This window comes from Phocoena sinus, chromosome 8 (genome assembly GCF_008692025.1).
Source record: "Phocoena sinus isolate mPhoSin1 chromosome 8, mPhoSin1.pri, whole genome shotgun sequence".
Lineage (NCBI taxonomy): Eukaryota > Metazoa > Chordata > Mammalia > Artiodactyla > Phocoenidae > Phocoena > Phocoena sinus.
The window spans coordinates 49,113,269-49,133,142 of NC_045770.1; the positions used below are offsets into that span (position 1 = coordinate 49,113,269).

Here is a 19,874-nt window from a genome sequence, read left to right on the forward strand (position 1 = left end):
CACTGAATCAGAATCTTTGAGAGTGAGACCCAAGAATTTTTATTTTAAAAAAGCTGTGTCTACCTAGAGGGGTGGGATAGGGAGGGTGGGAGGGATACACAAGAGGGAGGAGATATGGGGATATATGTATAGCTGATTCACTTTGTTATGAAGCAGAAACTAACACACCATTGTAAAGCAATTATACTCCAATAAAGATGTTAAAAAAAAAAAAAGCTGTCTAATGACAGATGATCAGTCAGATGTGGGCACCTCTCATGGAAATTTAGCTCTTAGTAGTCAGCAAAGAGCTCTCTGAGGAATTGCGCTTTAAGCTGAGAACTGTGAAAATGAGGGATCAAATGTGAGAAGAGCTAGGGAAAAGCAGCACAGTCAGAAAGACAGCGGATATACAAGGGCCCGAAGGCTGGAGGGAACTGGCTTTAAGTGAAGCAGAATGAAGGTCCTTGTGCCTGGAGGGCAGAGAAGAAGGCAAAGAGTGGAATGAGATGGAATCAGAAGGATGGGTGGAAGCCATGGCCAGGCGTTTGGATTTTACTCAAAGTACAGCAAGAAGCCAATGGAAAAAAATTAGCAGGAGAGAGGCATGATCTAAAACCTTTTGAAAAGATCATTTTGTCTGTTGAGTTGAAAATGGATAGAGAAGAATGGGGGAGCCAGAGTGAGAGCAGGGAGTCCAATCAAGAGACTATTGCAGTATCCCCAGGGGAAATGGTGGCTTGGCCAGGGGGATAGGGGTGGAGTTAGAGAAAAGTGAGTGAAATTGAAATACTGCTTGGAGCTAGAAACAGACATGCTGATGGACTATATGCAGGAGGTGGGAAGGAAAGAGAATTAAGGTTGGTTGGCATGTAGGTTCTTGGTTGAGTGGTTTGAGTGCTGGATGGTGGTATTACTGTTTACTGAAAGTGGAAAAACTCCCCAGAAACAGGTTTCGAGGAAAAAATTAAGAGTTTGATTTTGAGCCTGATGAGTTTGAAAAATCTTGGACATTCAACTGGAGATATCAGGTAAGCAAACAGATTTATAAGTCTAGGCTTAAGGGAAAAGTCAGAGCTGGAGATACTAATATCATATATAAGGTTTCAACTATTTTTGCTTACATATTCATATAAAAATAGTTACTTTGTTACTCAAAACACATGAATCCTCAAAGTTATTTATTGTGTTTTGGCCTGTAGTAAGTTGGGTTTGGATGGCCAAATTACACCTTATCATTTTCAGTTAAAGACTCCAAAATGATCAGTCCTCTACAAATATCCTGGTAAACCAAAACATTTTTAAAGGTTTCTTTTTTTTTTTTATAGATGCCTACTTTTGCATCAGCAAGCCAAATTTATAAGGGATGTTAATTTTAACTGCTAAGACATGTAAATATCCAATATCAATTTTTCATTTTGCCTCTGCTCCAGGAGGATTCTGGTCTTGAGCTTTTATGCAACAACTGTCAGAAATGTTTTCACTCGAAACCAAGTACAACAGCCTCCAGGAGAAGGGGACTTAACTAGAAATTTCCACTTCAAATACAATGTATAGTTCATTCACTCTGGGAAGTGCTGGAGGGTGTTTGAAAAGTTTAATGCTGAATGAATGTTTTTCTCAAGCTGTCAACAAAATACATATTAAGCATAGAATATATTTGTTTATAAACCACTAGAAGGGACCTCAGGTTTTTAGCGTGAGGCTCTCTTTCTAGATGAAGAAACTGAGTCCCAGTGAGGAAAAGGGACTTCCCAAAGTGAAATAAGCTAACAGCAGGATGGGACAAACACGCGGGTCTTTAACTCCTAGGACTGTGCTTTCCAGAGTACCATGCTTCCTCTTTCAATGTCTATAACCTTAGCACTTCTCCTTGGCCTGCTAAGTCTTTATTGATATAATTTTACACTAGTCCAGGTCAGCCTCTTACTTTGTGAGTGTCAGGGGAAGGGGTCAGTAATAGTTAATAATTATACGTCCTTACTATATACCAGACACTGCCGTATTTTATATGTATTAACTAATCTATCCTATACCAACTCTGTGAAGTGGGTACTCTTTTTTTGCGGTACGTGGGCCTCTCACTGTTGTGGCCTCTCCCGTTGCGGAGCACAGGCTCCAGACGCGCAGGCTCAGCGGCCATGGCTCACGGGCCCAGCCGCTCCGTGGCATGTGGGATCTTCCCGGACCAGGGCACGAACCAGTATCCCCTGCATTGGCAGGCGGACTCTCAACCACTGCGCCACCAGGGAAGCCCAAGGCGGGTACTCTTATTAGCCATATTTTGTACAGCAAGCCTCTTCTATATCTGGGTCTAGTCAGATCAGGGTACTGACCTTAGAAATACCAAGAATAAAATGATTATTAAAATTAACTATTTCTCGGGACTTCCCTGATGGTCCAGTGGTTAAGACTCCACACTTCCAATGCAGGGGGCACGGTTCGGTCCCTGGTCAGGGAAAAAGGATCCCACATGCTGCACCCCGTGGCCAAAAAAAAAAAAAAAAAAGAGAGCAAAATTAACTATTTCTCTAAGCTTCAGATAGATATTTCCCAACGGCCTGTAAAATTGTAGACGCCCAATAGACACAGCAAACTCTACATGTCCAAAACAAAATGCACTATCCTCGTGTCCAGACCCATTTTCCACCGTGTTCCCATTTTGATTAACAGTATCATCATCACCCCTCTAACTACCTTCTCATCTCCCATTTCTCATCCACAACACTATAAATATTATTTAAATTCTGTTTGGTTCCCAGAAGTATTTGAGAAGAATAGCTGTATAGATCCTCCCTCTGTGTCCTCTCTCAAGTCTACACTTATTTCCCACCCTCAATTCCATTCTTATTTTTCTAATCTAGGCCTTTATCATCTACTATGTTTAATATTGCAATAGTCTCCCATCTTGTTATCCTATTTTTGATTACTTAGTTCTCCAACCCCAACTTTTCACTGTTGCCATAGTTATCCTTCCCCAAACACAAATCAAACTGTGTTAAATTCCTTTGTAAAACCCTCCCCCGGTCAGTTATTGACAAAACTTCTTAAACTCAAAGAGGCATTCTGTGGGCAGCATTTTCCTCTTCTCTCTCTCATGCTCCATGCCGGCCACGCCAGCCTGCTCACGAGTCAAGATTGAATGGGATATTTATAGTTTCCTTGCTTCCTTCACAAGTATGTGATAAAGATCACTTAATACATGTAAATGCTTTTATTACATTTGTTTGTTTATATCTCACCTTGTTCAGTTAAAAAAAAGCGAGGTGAGAAAACAGTTTACTAACTGTAAAATACTTGGAGATGTTATTTTTAAGCCATGGAAATCACTGAATTTTGAACTACCAGGGACCCTAGAAATGCTGGGGTCCAGCACCTTCTATTTTCTTCAGTGGCTCATTAGCTGGCCTGAGTTAAGTTAGTGACAGAGTTAGCAACAGAACCCAAATTTCCATCTCACTATATCACATCACTTCAGGAAATTAAAAAATAGATTTTTTTTTCCCTCTTGAGAAAAGATGGAGCCTTCTACATTGATTTAATTCACTGGTAATATATCTGGTCACTTTACTATCCCTGTTGTCGCCACATAAAGTAGAAATTGTTTGGATTCTGCCCCAGTTTCTTCCCAGCTGCCCCCTGCTACATACCAGCAAGACACCCACTGTGAAGTAATTTGCTTGAAACAGTCCCCAGTGTCCTGCACCTGACTAATTTTAATTGAATCCGGTGCCAATTATCTAGCCCTTTCCCACTGGGTCAGCCCTTTGTATTATTCTCACAATTAACAATTCAGTTAAATGTGTAGTTCTTAGCTACCCTTATTGCAAAACAATCTTATACCAAATCTATCCTTTGGTTTTATTATTGCTGATAAAAGCCATTTGGAAGTCCTCATTTAATAGATAATGGATATGTACCTACCCAACGTGCCAGGTGTGTTGAGTACTTTATTTGCATTATCTTAATCATCCTTAAGGCAACCCAGCAAAATAAGGGTTACTATCTTAGTTGCATAATGAGGAGACTGAAGCTCAAAGGGGTTAAGTAACTTACCCAAGGTCATAGAGTTGGTAAATCATGGCACCAAGATTTGAATTGTGGCCTTCTCAAGTCTAAACCCAGTGTTCGTCCCATGACAGTTTTCAGAGCAGGTGGATGACATGAGCTGGGATGGAAAACTTCAGCAACCATGAGCAGTGGTGCTGCCTTCTGAGAAGCATCTCCAAAGGGATCGATTCAACTTGGGAGGCTGTTAGTGAGGCTGGCAATAGCACATGCGCCTTGCATATTATCTGTATTCTCTCTAGCTGTAAGCACTCGTGGGGTACAGGAGTGATGGTGAAACAATATTCCTCAATTCAAAGCTGAGGAATGGCTCCCCATTTCAGAGAAGATAAACCGTAAATTCACTTAATATGTCATGGTTAGGAATGCTGACCCTTAAACCAGATTGCCTGGGTTTAATTCCTGGCTTTGCCATATATTAGCAGTGGAACCCTGGACAAGTATTGAATCTGCCTTTGCCCCAGTGTTCTCTATAAAATGGGCATGTATGTGTTCTTACCTCATAGAGCTGTTGTGAGGGTTAAGGAAATTGATATGTAGGAAATGCTTAGAACAGTGCCTGCCACAGAGTAAATATGTACATGTGAGTTATCACCAGTACCATCATCTTCATCATTACCATCATCATCACTTTCATTTCTCCTGCCTCACCTCTCATCTCTTTCCCACTCTCCTTTCTCCCCTCTCTGCCCTTTAGTAACAACTACTTTCTTTTCTTCACGTGTGCCAGACCCCCTCTCACCTCCAGACCTTCATATCTGCCTCCCTCTCTGCCTGGAATACTCTTGCTACTCCTCTTGCCCACCCCTCTTTCCACAGCCCTGCATGGACACCCCGCACCCATCCTCACCTGGATGACTCATTCACATGTCATTTCTGATGTCACTTCCTCCAGAAAACCTTCTGATACCTCCTCATACCTAGTAGGGGCCCTTCCTTTGGGTCTCACAGCACTCTGACCTTATCCTGTCATAGCACTTAACCACTAGGTGCTTAATTGTGTGTTTACCTGTCACTGTCCTCCACTGAATGGTAAACTGCTTGACAATGGCTATGTGTCACTCTAGTTCACTCCTCCCCTTAAGTTGGAAAAGGAAATGACAAAAGTGGATATTTTAAAGAAATGGATTTTTTTGTCAGCACTGTATTTAGCTCTAGATACTACACCAGGTGCGCATTAAAGAATAATTGCGTAAGAGAGCTTCCATTTTGCCATAATTGACCTCACATGCACTCAGCTGAGTCTCTGATGAGGCATTAAATAATAACAAGATGCAAGAAATAACACTTATAAGAGCCATCCCAAAATGAAACAGACAGACTAGAAAAAGAGAGAGTTCCCTGTCGCTGGAGGTATGCAAGTAGAAACAAATGGTTACTTGGTGAGAATGATAGGGAGGGAAAGGGAAGGGAATGAGGTCGTTTAACCTAGAAAAGGGAAAACCATCTTCAAATGTTAGATAGAGGACCATAGAAAAGAAGCAGTCCTAGAAAAGAAAAAATATTCTGTCAGCCCTCAGAGGGCAGAACTAGAACCAGGAAGTGGAAAGTACCAGGAAGATTATTTAGATTCTACACAAAGAACTTTTTTTTGATCACTAGAGCTGACCCCACGTGGATTTTCCTGAAACACAGTGAGTTCTTCATCAGGTGAAGCCAGTGTCAAATCAGCTTGGATGACCATTTGCCTGGGATAATGTAGTGAGATTATTCACTCACTCACTTACTTATTCGGTCACTCCCCTCTTCAGGTATTACACACCTACAATCTACCAGGCACTATGCTAGAGACTCAAGCTCCAATAAAACAAGCTCCTATCTTTAGGAGCTCACAAGTAAGCACATTCCACAAGTCCATTCAGCCGCAACCTCTAGAGGAGAGCGGCCAAGGGGATGGAGTAGAAAAGCCCCCAAGCTCACCTCCTTTCATGAGCACACCAAAGTCACAGCAATCTGCAGAACAACCATCAGTGAAAAAGACTGAAACCTACCAGAAAAGACCTTCTACAGCTACAGATATGAAGAAACCACAACGAGACGGGTAGGAGCGCGGGGTGGGGGTGGGGGGGGGCGGAAACTGGTGATATAATCAAATCCCCTACCCGCCGGGGTAAGGCAACCCAAAAGCTGGAGAATAATTATACTGCAGTTGTTCTTTCACAGGAGTGATAGTTCTGAGCCCCCCGTCAGGCTCCCCAGCCCAAGGGTCTGGCACCAGGAGGGTGAGCTCCCAGAGCATTTGTCTTTGAAGACCAGCGGGGCTTAATTGCAGGAGCCCCACAAAACTGAGGGAAATAAGAGACTTCACTCTCAAAGGACACACACAAAATCTCCCACGCGCCAGGAACAAGGGAAAAAGCAGTCATCTGATAGGAACTTGGGTCAGACCTACCTGCTGGTCTTGGAGAGTCTCCCGGAGAATCAGAAGGGCGGCTGCCGGGGCCCCCGGGCAGCCATATTTGGGAGCGCATTCTCCTGCAGCGTCAGCCGCGGCGCCAGGTGGGACCCTCCCACTACCTCGTTAGCCCAAGATCTGGCCCCGCCCAACAGCCTGCAGGTGTCGGTGCTGGGACGCCTCAGGCCAAACAACTTATCAGAGCGGGGACACAGCCCCACCCATCAGCAGACAGGCTATGTAAAGACACAAAGAGTCCACAGTTGCCTCTGGACGTGCCTCTAGACACAGCCCAGCCCACCAGAGAGTCAAGACCCTGTTCCAACCACCAGTGGACAGGCACCTGCCCCTCCTGCCAGGAAGCCTGCACAAGCCTCTAGACCCACCAGGGGGCAGACACCAGAAGCAGGAAAACCTCCACCTCACAACGCAGGCCAGATCCTACCTTGGGTCCAGCTGGGCCCTGGCCCTGCCCACTAGCAGGCCTACACAACCTTCCAGACACCTGGACCCCATACCCAACTGTGTCAGGAACCAGCCCCCCTCAACCAATGATCTGAAACGAGTTTGGGGATCCCTGGGCCCTGCAGCTGGACTCCAGGAACCAGCTCTGCCTGCCAGCAGTCCAGCACTAACCCCAGGATCTGGCGTCACTTGTGGGTGGGCAACAGCCCCAGAGTCTTTAGGACCCTGACTCCACCACCAGTGAGGCAGCACTAGCCCCAAGGCCCCCTAAGTTTCTGCAACCAGCCACCTTGTGACCAGGCCCCACTAAACAGCAGCCAGCAGCATACATACAAGGCAGGTCCTGGCAGCCAACCAGGCCTACCGGACCACCCACATAGCCTGCTGCAACAGAAGGACCCATGCAGCCTTCTTAGGGCTAGAGTATATAGCTCAGGTGACAAGAGGGGAGTGCACTGCTAGGATGCATAGGGTGCCTCCTACAGAGGGCCACTTCTCCAACCTACCACAGACATAAAAATACCAACAGCAACTTAGATAAAATGAGGCAAGAGAGGACTATTCCAGACGAAAGGACAAGATAAAACCCCAGAAAAACTAAGTGAAGTGGAGATAGGCAATCAAGATGATCAAAGAACTCGGTAGGAAAATGGATGCACAGAGCAAGAAGTTAGTTTTTAACAGAGTTAGAAAATACAGAGAACAACCAAAAAGAGATGAAGAATACAATAACTGAAATGAAAAATATACTAGAAGGAATCAATAGTAGACTAAATGATTCAGAAGAATGGATCAGTGAGCTGGAAGACAGAGTAGTCAAAATCATGGCCACTGAACAGAAAAAAGAAAGAAAGAAAGAAAAAGGAATGAAAAGAAGTGAAGACAGTTGAAGAGACCTCTGGGACAACATTAAGTACACTAATATTCACATTATAGGGGTTCCGAAAGGAGAAGAAACAGAGAAAGTGCCTGAGAAAATATCTGAAGAGATAACAGCTGAAAACCTCCCTAACCTGGGAAAGGAAACAGTCACCCAAGTCCAGGAAGCACAGAATGTCCCATACGGGATTAATCCAAAGACGAACACACCAAGACACACTGTAATCAAAATGACAAATATTAAAGATAAAAGAGAGACTACTAAAAGCAACAAGGGAAAAGCAACAAATAAGGGAATCCCCATAAGGTTATCAGCTGATTTTTCAGCAAACTCTGCAGGTCAGAAGGGAGTGGCATGATATATTTAAAGTGATGAAAGGGGAAAACCTACAGCCAAGAATACCCAGCAAGGCTCTATTCAGATTTGATGGAGAAATCAAAAGCTCTACAGACTGAATCTTTGAGGACTAGAAGTTTTCCAGGTGAGGAAGAGATGAAAAGTTATGTTCTAAGTAGGGAAAAGAGCATGTGCAGAGATGCAGAAACGCCTGAATCAGAGAAATGAAAAAGGTCAACGTGGTGGGAGAACAATGTGGTTGAATCAGCTTAAAGGTATACATCATACATCAGGAGTTGCAGAGGGTCACGAAGGCTCTCTCCATTTCCAAAGTTCTGATTCTGATATCATCCTTTCTATAATACTAAGAAACAGTCAAATATTTATGGAGAACGTTGAATCATTTATTCAGGGACTCCCTGGAGCCTCAGGCCAGGGGCCTTAGTGGCTGAAATAGCAAATAGTTCTCATCTTTTAAAAACAAAAAGAAAATGTGTTGACTCTGGACATGGTCCTCCATTCACATTAGCATCTGAAAAAACCCTACAACTGATTGAATCAACTAGAAGTGCTAAATTTCTATCTATCAGCAACATGGTTGTGAAAAGGATGTTCTAACAAATAGAATTTAATTTTTTCTATGATCTAATGACAGTTGTATATATAAGGAGATAGCAATAGATGGAATTTTCTAGCCTACTCAGAGCCTTTCACTTCAGCCCTATACCATCTGATCACCATAGGCTGGGCCATAATGTCTAAACCAGGTTGTTTGGGCCGTGGTAGAGTGGACCAGCCACACCCAATTGTGTGCTGCAGTCTCAGGGAGCTTGAAAGTCAAGTTTCTCCTTAGAACTGGGTAGGTTATTAAAGGGAGAACAGTGGGAATTGGTAGTTAAGTGCTCAAGCGTTTTAGTTAGACTGTTTCAAATCCTTAACCTCTTCCAACTACTTAACTTTGAACAAGGTAGTGATTCTCTCTGAGCTCTGTTTTCTTTTTTTTTTAATAATGATAACTTTCTTTGCTATTATTTATTTTTATTTTTGGCTGCGTTTGGTCTTCATTGCTGCACGCGGGCTCTCTCTAGTTGCGGCAAGCTGGGGCTGCTCTTCATTGCAGTGCGTGGGCTTCTCATTGTGGTGGCTTCTCTTGTTGCGGAGCACAGGCTCTAGGCGGGCGGGCTTCAGTAGTTGTGGCTCATGGGCTCAGTAGTTGTGGCTCGTGGGCTCTAGAGCGCAGGCTCACTAGTTGTGGCACACAGGCTTAATTGCTCCGTGGCATGTGGGATCTTCCCAGCCCAGGGATAGAACCCGTGTTCCCTGCATTGGCAGGCGGATTCCCTGCACCACCAGGGGAGTCCTGAGCTCTGTTTTCTTATTTGTAAAGTCAGAAAAATAATCCCAGCCTCCTGAGAATTAAACAAGATAATGTATAAAAATCCCCTATATATATGAGCATGCCTCATGCTGTTATCAATGATTATCATTGTTAATCTCAACAGTAACGAATGGCGTCCAATCTCCCAGTCCATGCTTTAAGAAGAGAAAATTAAAGCTGAAGTAGAAAAATAGAAATAATAAATATGTGAGGCTGTGTCATACTTGGTATTTTAAAATGTCATATTAATAATATAAACTGTTTTTGAATGCCTCTGAAATGTTATTTGAGCAAAGATTACTGATAAAAACTCAAACCTCAGAGATAGAAATAAGAATCAAAGTGACCTTGAAAAGTTTGAAAGACTGGAGAAAAGCATGTCTGCTAAAACCTGGAGGAAAATCAACAGGGCCACGGACAATGTAGTATTGTTCAGGATAACAGCAGCATCAAATGTGGAGACCCATGTAGAATTGGGTCCAAGATGAACAAGATTTGATTAATACTGGCCCAGTGGAAAACAAACACACATAATAGGGCACATCTGCTACAGTGGAAAGAAGCCTGGGCTGGGCAAAAGAAACTCTGGGCTGGTGCTAACCCTGTGCTAACTCTGATATTACTTTGGGCAGGTCCATTCCCCTATGGAAACCATCTCTAATGTGTAAGCACTAGATGAACAGCTCTTCCAGTGCTGCAATTGTTCCTAAAAAAGAAAAAAAAAAAAAAAGAAGGAAGAAAAGAAACCCATGAAGTAACCCATATATTATATTCGGTATTCGTTAATTTCCATTAGATTTTATTTCATCAATTATAATCACAGCTCTTTGAAGAAATACTCACAGCATAATAGATATCATTTCCTGAATGCCTATTTGCACCAGGCTCCGTGTTAAGGGCTTTACAGTTATTGTCTCATCTACTTCATGCAACAGCCCTGATAGGCAGGTAGATATTATACCCATTTTACAGGTAAGGAAGCTGAGGTTTGAAGAAGTTAAATGACCTTCCCAAGTTACTTAGGTATAACTGATGGACTCAGGGTTCAAATCTAGTTCTCTCTGACTCCAAATCTTTTGTTCCTTCCCACTTTCTCATGGCCCCTTAGTGCACTGAGAAAAATTCAGAGGATGGTTAAAATATTGAAAGACATAGAAGTCTGACGCTATAAAGGAAAGGTCCAAGAAAGGGTGTGTTTACCTGGTTCTCACATCAAACACCAAAATATATTCCAGTACAACAAAGATTAAATGGCTAAAAATTAAACCAGGGTTGTAGTAGAAGAAAGCATGGGTAATTCCTTTAGTATGTATCAGAGAAGGGAATATATAATACAAAACTCAAAAGCTAAAAAGAAAAAAAAAATGTGACTATATAAAACATTTTAAACTTCTGTATGGCAAGAAATAACATACAAAAAAATAATAATAATAACATACAAAGGAAAAGTTTAAATACTTTAAATACAATAATAAAAAATACAAATACCAAACGAGTAAGAATATTTGCAATAGTTATCTGAGATGAAGAACCAATATTCTTAATATGCAGATAAATTTTTAAAAGAGCAAACTACCCAAACCAAAAAAAAAGAAAAAAAGGCAAAATAAGTGAGCAGGCGTTTTATATAAAAACAAATTTAAATATCCAACAAACATATAAAAAGCTGTTAAACCTCATAATTGAAAAATGCAAAATTTAAAAATATAATTGTCTACCTATCAGAACGGCCAAGGTCAAATATTAAGGTATGAGGAATTTTTACAAGAGTGTGAGGAAGTAGCCAATCATATTATTTGTGGGAGTATAAATTAATGCTACATTTTTGGAAGCAACTTGGCAATAGCTACCAAAATTTAACACTCATACCCTTTATCCAACAGCTTACTGTTAGAAGATATTTATTATAAAATTGTTTGTAATAGCAAAATACCAAAATAAGCTAAGCGCCCATCAACTGTGCCCTGGTAAAATAGCTTTACATTGACTAATAGAACCTTCCATGGCTATTAAAAAGAATAAGATAATGTATAAGAATATATGAATGAAGAAAGCTCTCGGGATTAAGAGAAAGAAACTACTATGTATAAAATAGATGAGCAGCAAGGATATATTGTACAGCACAGGCAAATATAGCCATTATTTTGTAATAGCTTTAAATGGAGTATGATCTATGAAAATATTGAATCTCTGTGCAGTACACTGAAACTAATATAATATTGTAAATCAACTATACTTCAATAAAAAAAGAATGCTCTCTAAGATGTGTTAGTAAATGGAAGAAAATCAAAGTTAAAGCAATATTTAAAATATTATCTTTTGGTGTAAAATTTTAAAATTATTTATAATTTTATAAACTTGCTTATATTCATAACAGAAATAATTGGTAGTATATACAAGAAGCCATTAACACGGTTACCTTTGGAGAGAATAATTAGAGGTAGGGGAAGCCTTTTATTTTTATACCTTTTTGTATGGCTTTGATTTTCACATATGTGCATTATGTACATTCAGTTGTCCCTCAGTTGTCCCCAGGGACAACCCACACACACACCCAACAGATATCAAAATCCACAGATACTCATGTCCCTTATATAAAATGGTGTAGTATTTGCAAATAATCTATTCATATCCTTCCATATACTTTAAATCATCTCTAGATTACTTATAATACTTAATACATTGTAAATGCTATGTAAATAGTTGCCAGGTATGTAGCAACTTCAAGTTGTGCTTTTTGGAACTTCCTGGAAATTTTTTTGAATATTTTCAATCCGAGGTTGGCTGAATTTGCCAATACAGAACCTGCAGATATAAAGGGCTGACTGTATATTAATTATATTTTTTATATCAATACATTATCTGGGCAATGAGATTATGGCCTGTTTTTGTTCTCTTCATTATTAGTTTCTGTTTGTTCAGGAAATAAATACTTTTTAAATGTACAATAGCAAACTAAAAGAAACATAATGCAGGGGCTTCCCTGGTGGCGCAGTGGTCGAGAGTCCGCCTGCCAATGCACGGGACACAGGTTCATGCCCCTGTCCGGGAAGATCCCACATACCGCGGAGCGGCTAGGCCCGTGAGCCATGGCCGCTGAGCCTACGCGTCCGGAGCCTGTGCTCCGCAACAGGAGAGGTCACAACAGTGAGAGGCCCACGTACCACAAAAAAAAGAAAAAGAAAAAAGAAACATAATGCATATACTTTTTTTTTTTTTTTTTTTTTTTTGTGCGTTACGCGGGCCTCTCACTGTTGTGGCCTCTCCCGTTGCGGAGGACAGGCTCCGGACGCGCAGGCTCAGCGGCCATGGCTCACGGGCCCAGCCGCTCCGCGGCATGTGGCATCTTCCCAGACCGGGGCACGAACCCGTGTCCCCTGCATCGGCAGGCGGACTCCCAACCACTGCGCCACCAGGGAAGCCCTGCATATACTTTTTAACTTAAGAAGTGTATGTCCAGGGAATTTATCCTTCAGAAACACCTTCATAAGAATTTTTTTTTTTATAAATTTATTTATTTTTGGCTGCATTGGGTCTTTGCTGCTGTGCATGGGCTTTCTCTAGTTGCGGCGAGCGGGGGTTACTCTTTGTTGGGGTGCGCAGGCTTCTCATCGTAGTGGCGTCTCTTTTTGCGGAACACGGCGGGCTCTAGGCGCGTGGGCTTCAGTAGTTGCGGCATGCAGCCTCAGTAGTTGTGGCACACGGGCTTAGTTGCTCCGTGGTATGTGGTATCTTTCTGGGCCAGGGCTCGAACCCGTGTCCCCTGCATTGGCAGGTGGTTTCTTAACCACTGCACCACCAGGGAAGTCCCCGTAAGTATTTTTAATAGTAAGAAGCTAGACACAGCCTCGACCTCATCAGAAGGGATCCTACAGGAAAAATACTGGTACATCCATACCATGGGATACTAGGCTCCTGTTAAACGTTTGAATGATATGAGCTGAATTGGATGATGACCACAATAGATTGTTAAATGAAAAGCTAAACAAAAACAAGTTATACAACTATATATATGATATGATATCTGTTTAAAGAAAAAGTCAATAATATATTAAAATATAAAATAGAGAGAAACAAATCGCGATAAAGCGACCTGCTTGCACCTGCATATAGCAGATTTCTAAAAAGCATCCACTAGAAACTGCTAATGGTGGTTACTTCTGGGAGTGAAGATGGTGAGGGGACTTTTTACTTTTCTTTTTACACCTTTCTGAAACATAAGAATTAATTACCATGATCACATATTATTTTTTAATAAAAAGTTAAGTCTAATTGTTTGACAAAAGAAGAGGTCTTTCGACCCATGACGTTTGTGCATTCAGCTTCCTGTAGGCAGAAACCTAGATCAAATTACTTTTCCTGTCTCTTCTGGCTCTCTGAGTCATACTTCTGACTCATCGACACCTAGCAGTCTCTGAAATGACTGTCATTTAATAAGGATTAAATCTGGGATTTTATAGTTCAAAGAGGTTTTAGACTCAAAGAGCCTAACAGTCCCTTCTAACTGAGGCAAGAGAGAACTGAGGCTCAGAGAGGTGATATGACCGTCACTCAGCTAGTAAGGAGTGGCCCAGCCAGACCCAGGTTCACTCAGTGGACTTCCCAGTGTTACCGTGTAATCAAAGCTCTCAGTAAACATAGAAAGCCAATCAATGCTTTCACCAGAATAGAAAGCCATGAAATTAGTAAAAGTGAATAATGAGACTTTAACAAAGTTATTATGAGAGGACCAGCTTGTGGGATTAAAGATTACAGATGTTCCAGGCCTGACAGGGAAAACTCAGTGGCAACCCCCATCCACCACTCAATATCGTTGTCAAAGAAGACTGATGAGAAGCGAAATAAGATTCTATATATTATGTATAGATAAGCTGATCAGTTCTTTTATTCTTTTTCAAGTTCCATAGCCATCTTCCCTGGAAGTGAAAGGAAACAGAATTCAGATATCAGCTGTGTCGTTTGGAAAACTGGACTCTGTGTGTTCAGTTGAAACTGAAACAAAGCTTCTTAGAGGCTTGTCTTGTTCTCCTTTGTTCCCGATCCACCATCCCTCTCCTGGGCACGCACAGAGCCCTGTCATTGGAAAGCACTTAGTAATTACATTGTGTTGGTTTAGACCGAATTGATTTGAGAAAGATTTTAGCTTTTGCGTCTCGTTAAATTTGACTTCAGGGTGATTTTTCCTTCTCGGCAGAGTTTTGTGCTTATTTTTTAGATGCTCTGTTTCTCTTTTGGCAAGGGCCCCAAAATGGGAGTTAGCAAGGGCAACATAAACTCCTGGCATTCTCTATTGCATTTTGTCACAGTTCATTCTGGAATTGTACATAAGAAATGAGGCAGTCAAATTAATTTTGGTAACAAGGCTCAGGGCTGTCTAACCAAGCTCAGGATGACAGGACCAGGCATATGACCAAAGAGAGGGATTTGGCGGGCAGCCAGCCCCATTCCATACAGTCTCCCCAGAATCTCATATGAATATATTATTCTGTCAGCACATACTTGTCTACATACATTACATGTGTCTTTCTTTATTATCCTGTTTTCCTTCTAATTTTGAAGGCTCCTATCTAACCCAGAAATCTAGGAAACTCATAGAAGCATATTAAATGCACACACACTAAAATCTTACTGGACATGGGTAGACAAAACTTTCAACCCATTCAGACCATGGCACAAACGTCCAAAGTGAAATTTCATGTTTCTGCTAACTAATCAAGAGCATGAAATCTGATAGGTTAACACTTAAATGCCTGGGTAGGACATGAAGGGTTTTGAGGCAGGTAACATAATCTTAGCCTTTCAGTTTTGGGAAACTTTTTCCCTCTGTCCATCAGAATAATATGCCTTATGAAATACCAAAATTCTCCGGCTTCCTCTCTTTCAGGTGAATGGCATTGACCTTCGAGGAGCATCCCATGAACAGGCTGCTGCAGCGCTAAAGGGGGCTGGACAGACGGTGACGATTATAGCACAATACCAGCCTGAAGGTCAGTGAGAACTCAAACTTACAATGTTCTGATGTGTTTCTGTGTGAATGGGTGCCTGCATTTCTGATCACCGGTATTAACCAGTCACCACCAACAAGATTTTTTAAAACAATCTATGGTGAAAAATTTGTGGTTTATGTCCAAAGAACATGAGACTTTGTTACCCTTAATTCCAAGGAAAACATCCAATAGTTAGAAAGGCCTGTTTGAAAATATGAATTTAAACAAATAACAAGTAGCATCAGCTTGATTTCATTTATATTCTTGTCTGGTATACACCTTTGCTCAGCAATGGGTACTATAAAAGCAATTAAGATTTAGGAAGCAAGGGGGAGAGATCTCATCTACAGAAATAGACCATGATCAGTAGACCATAGTCTCTCCTTATGGCATTGACTTACTCTTATTAACACTAAAGTGGTTTTTGGATGTCCTTGATGTGGAATTTTTATTTTATTTTATTTTTGCCTCTTCTGCCACACTATCCCTTGTTTGGAATACATCACTGTAAACCGTGAGACTAGGTGAGATGTCATAAGTTGAATTAGCCAATTGAGATTTGATGAGATATTCTAAATTAGATTAGCCAAACCTGCTTTTTGATTGGTTTCAACATCTGTTTCTGTGATCAGAATGAGGATCAGTGAGACAACTGGGATGTTACCTACTGTGGAATTGAGTTCTTAGCAAATTTATATATATAAATTGCTCTTTTGTTAAAGAAATGTAGTTATGTATATCACTGTGGACTAGACTTTACAAAAAAAAAAAGAGGAATATGGTTCTGTCTTCAAGAAATGTAGTTCATTGTTTTTGGTCTGCATGGCTAGCAGAGAGGAGAATTTAACAGATGAATATGAAAGTACAAGGGACCTTCAAGGAAGAGCCTTTGTGCATCCACATGCATAAAGAGCTTCTTTGGCCTTTTCAAATGATTCTTTCTTAGCAACATTTGGTCTATTGATATTTGGAAAATTGAGGTTTGTGTCTTTGCTGTGACATCTTAGGTTTTACCATTAACGGTGGCCAACCACATGTTTTACGAGAGAATAAAGAAAACATTCTGCCATTATGTGTTTTGGTATGTCACTTTCACTTTGCCTGACTTTAGAATTAGGATTTGCAATTAAGTTATACCAAAAAAAAAAAGTATTAATTGCTTTCTTCTATTGACCTAGCCCAGATACGGCCAGAGAGCCATCTGGGAAGAGGGGATTTGTGTTTGTCAAAGATGGACGATGACAGCACCAAGGAACCATGCTCTTCCCAGACAGTTTTGACAAGTCTTTCTACATCTTAAAAATTAGTAGATATGTCTTCTAATAGGAATAAACAGATCCAAAGTACCCATTGTAAAACAGAAAATGAAAAAGATCTGGGTTAACCCAATTTGATGAACAAATTCTACTTCATATAGAGTAAGAACTTGTTCATGGGATTCTTCCATTTTATTGATAGCTGTTATCTTTGGGTCTCAAACTCTATGCCCTACACCATAATCTGATGCAAGGCATAAATATCGCTGACTGTTTTCCCATTTCTGAAAACTTTCATCTCAAACAATTCTGGAGACTGATAAGATGGTCAGAGCCATAGTTATACCAATTAGGAGCTCTTGATAGTGATGACAGTCACTCAGATAACCTTGAACAGAATGATTACAAGCTTTAAAAGTTACAATAAAGGACAAACATGTCCTAGTTCTATCAGCATAAATCTTCATCTTAAGCTTCCTTACAGCTTTGTTTCCTTTAAGCAATATACTCACTTTGGATACTATGCTGTGCTTTATCAAGATGCCTGTTCAAAGCATGTCTTATAAATCAAATAAATTGATGTTTAAAGTGCTTCTAAAGATACCTGCAAATAACAACAACAAGCTTAGTATTTCAAAATGCCAAAGTACAAATCAGACTCACGGAATGACTTCCCCATTTTAATAGCCTAACTGCATTCTAATTTGTCACGGCTTTAAATCAGTTGGAAATGTGGTAATGCAACATCAAGCAATCATTCTTCTCCCTTTGCAAAGGGAGAAGAATTTAACTATTCTTAATTTAACTTAATTTAGCTTAATATAGCTTAATTTAACTATTGTTTGAAATGGAAAACTGATTGGATTGTTGTTTAGGTCATTTAGGGACATGTAAATTATATGACATATTTAAGAAATAATGATCAATTTGCCTTTAAAATAACAAGTTAAAAGAAGAGTATACCATAAGATTCCATTAGGAAATTCTCACCAGGTCCCCTTAATTTGCACCAGTATTGTGAGGTATCCATGCTAAGACAAATTTTACTGACATCTCTTGTAACACGGTCAAGAACCAGGCTTTCTGCAAAAACGTTTTTCACTTACATTCAAATACTTTTATCAGGAATATTCTAGATGCCTTGCTCAATATTACTAGATATTCAGAAAATTCCACTTTTACCCCTATCCCAGGTCTTTGTCTTTAAGGAATTTTTTATCTCCTTCAGGAAAAGAGACTTAGATACATTTAATAGAGATCAATTCCTGATGACATATAACCAAAATTGTATGATAATGGCACCATCTCTAAGAATTATGGAATGTCAGAGAAGGAATAAACCTGCGGGAGGCAGAACAGTACAAGAGTACTTCATGGAAATGGGAAAATGCAGCCAGACTTTGAAAAATGGGTGAGAATTCTATTCCAGAGAGCAGGGAGAAAGAATATCTTGATAAGCTACGTAAGATCGTGAGTTTCAAGCGTGCAGACACCAAAACCTATGTTTTGTTCACTGATAAATTTATCTTCAGTGTTGTACATATAACTGGTATTTCTTAAAAAGTTGCTGAACTAATGAAGAAAAGTTTACCATTCTTCAGTACTTGATTTTCCACTTGACAGTAATTGAAATGTTGAAGGGATTCATTTTTACTACTTGCACTTTTTCATTTTTGCTTCAAAGCAGAAAATAAGTGGTAAATAAGTGTATATCACAAAATACAAAACCATTTCCAACTGTATCTTTCACAGTACTTAGCACATTTTTTGAAATAATGATAAATAATTTATAATTATCATAATATAACAGTAAGTGTCTTCCTTGGCAAGTTTCACTGCACAGGGTAAGGCCAAAGTTGTTATACTCACTTCTGCCTAAAATGAACTTGGCCCCAGTTGTCTGAATTACTCTATCCATCATCAGTCTTATTCAATGCCTAGTTCTAGGTGGCAGAATTGAAGCCAAATTTAGAGTCACATACAAACAAATGTTTTTTTCTCCTGGTGTGATTGTGATTCATTTTTACCATCATTTTTTATCCAATGTGTGTCACATGCTTACTTTGAAGTTAACATGTATTACATTAATAATAGAAAGAAAATAATAATGTTATTTTCTTTCTTTTTTTAAGAAAAGGATCATGTACCTGATACTTCAGAATAAAGTCTACCTAAGCAATATGAGAAATTAATTCTTGTAAAAATTTCAATTACCTATATTCAATTAGTGAAATTACTCCAACATTACTTGGAAAAAAGGAAACATAATGCCCACCCACCTCCGCTACACACACACACACACACACACACACACACACACACATATATATATACCCATTTCCTTACCCCTCCCAGTCATCTTCCTCATTGCTTTCAGAATTACCATTCTAGAAGATATCACCCCAAGATCCCTGTACACAAACTCCTTGCTTTTCACAGTATGGTCCCAGCCAACCTCCATGCCCCCTCCTGCTACCACCACCCACCAGCATCATCCTTTTTCACTATGGGTCTGCTTCACAGGACTGCTCCCTGCCCCTGCCCTTCGTCCTGAGCTGCCATGTTTCTGGGCCTTTGCTTATGTGGGTTCCTCTGCCTGGAATTCCCTTCTCTCCCTTTCCACTAGTAGTATTCCTGCTCATCTTGAAGGCCCTCAGATGCCAATTCCACTACAAAGTCATCTTTAATCTGCTGAATCAATGTTGATTGATTCTTTCTCTGAGCTCCCTAGACCTATATTCAGACACCTGGTATGTCCCTTGTCGTGATTTGCACATTCCTCCACGTAAGTAAACTTCTAGAGGGCAAGGACCCTTCTACCACTCATTTTATCTCCCATGTTAATATGCTCAATATGAATTTGACTATGCTTTATTAAAGAGTTATCAAATGTGTCTCCCCTTGTTTTAGAAGTGCAATATAATATTTTTAGCGTGTTGGCAAATATTAATAGTAGATGTTTAAGAAATATTTGCTGAGTGAATATTAAATGAGTGCCCTGGCGTTTTGATATTAGATGCAGAAATGGTAAATGGATCCCTATATTGGACATTTGGTGTTGATGCTCTTTTTAGGTGGTGCTATTTTTGCTGTTGTTGTTACAAAACCTTTAGCAACCCTAGTAGGTAAA

At 40.3% G+C, this 19,874-nt stretch overlaps 1 protein-coding gene across 11 annotated transcripts in view; it reads left to right on the forward strand.

The window, feature by feature from the left end:
• Positions 1-19,874, forward strand: part of DLG2 (discs large MAGUK scaffold protein 2) — a 2,048,212-nt gene that overhangs the window by 1,725,587 nt on the left and 302,751 nt on the right. For all 11 annotated transcript variants that reach the window (XM_032641314.1, XM_032641323.1, XM_032641315.1 and 8 more), the window contains one exon: positions 15,386-15,488. In XM_032641314.1, the coding sequence (XP_032497205.1) occupies positions 15,386-15,488 (103 nt within the window). The remainder of the gene's footprint in view (positions 1-15,385; positions 15,489-19,874) is intronic.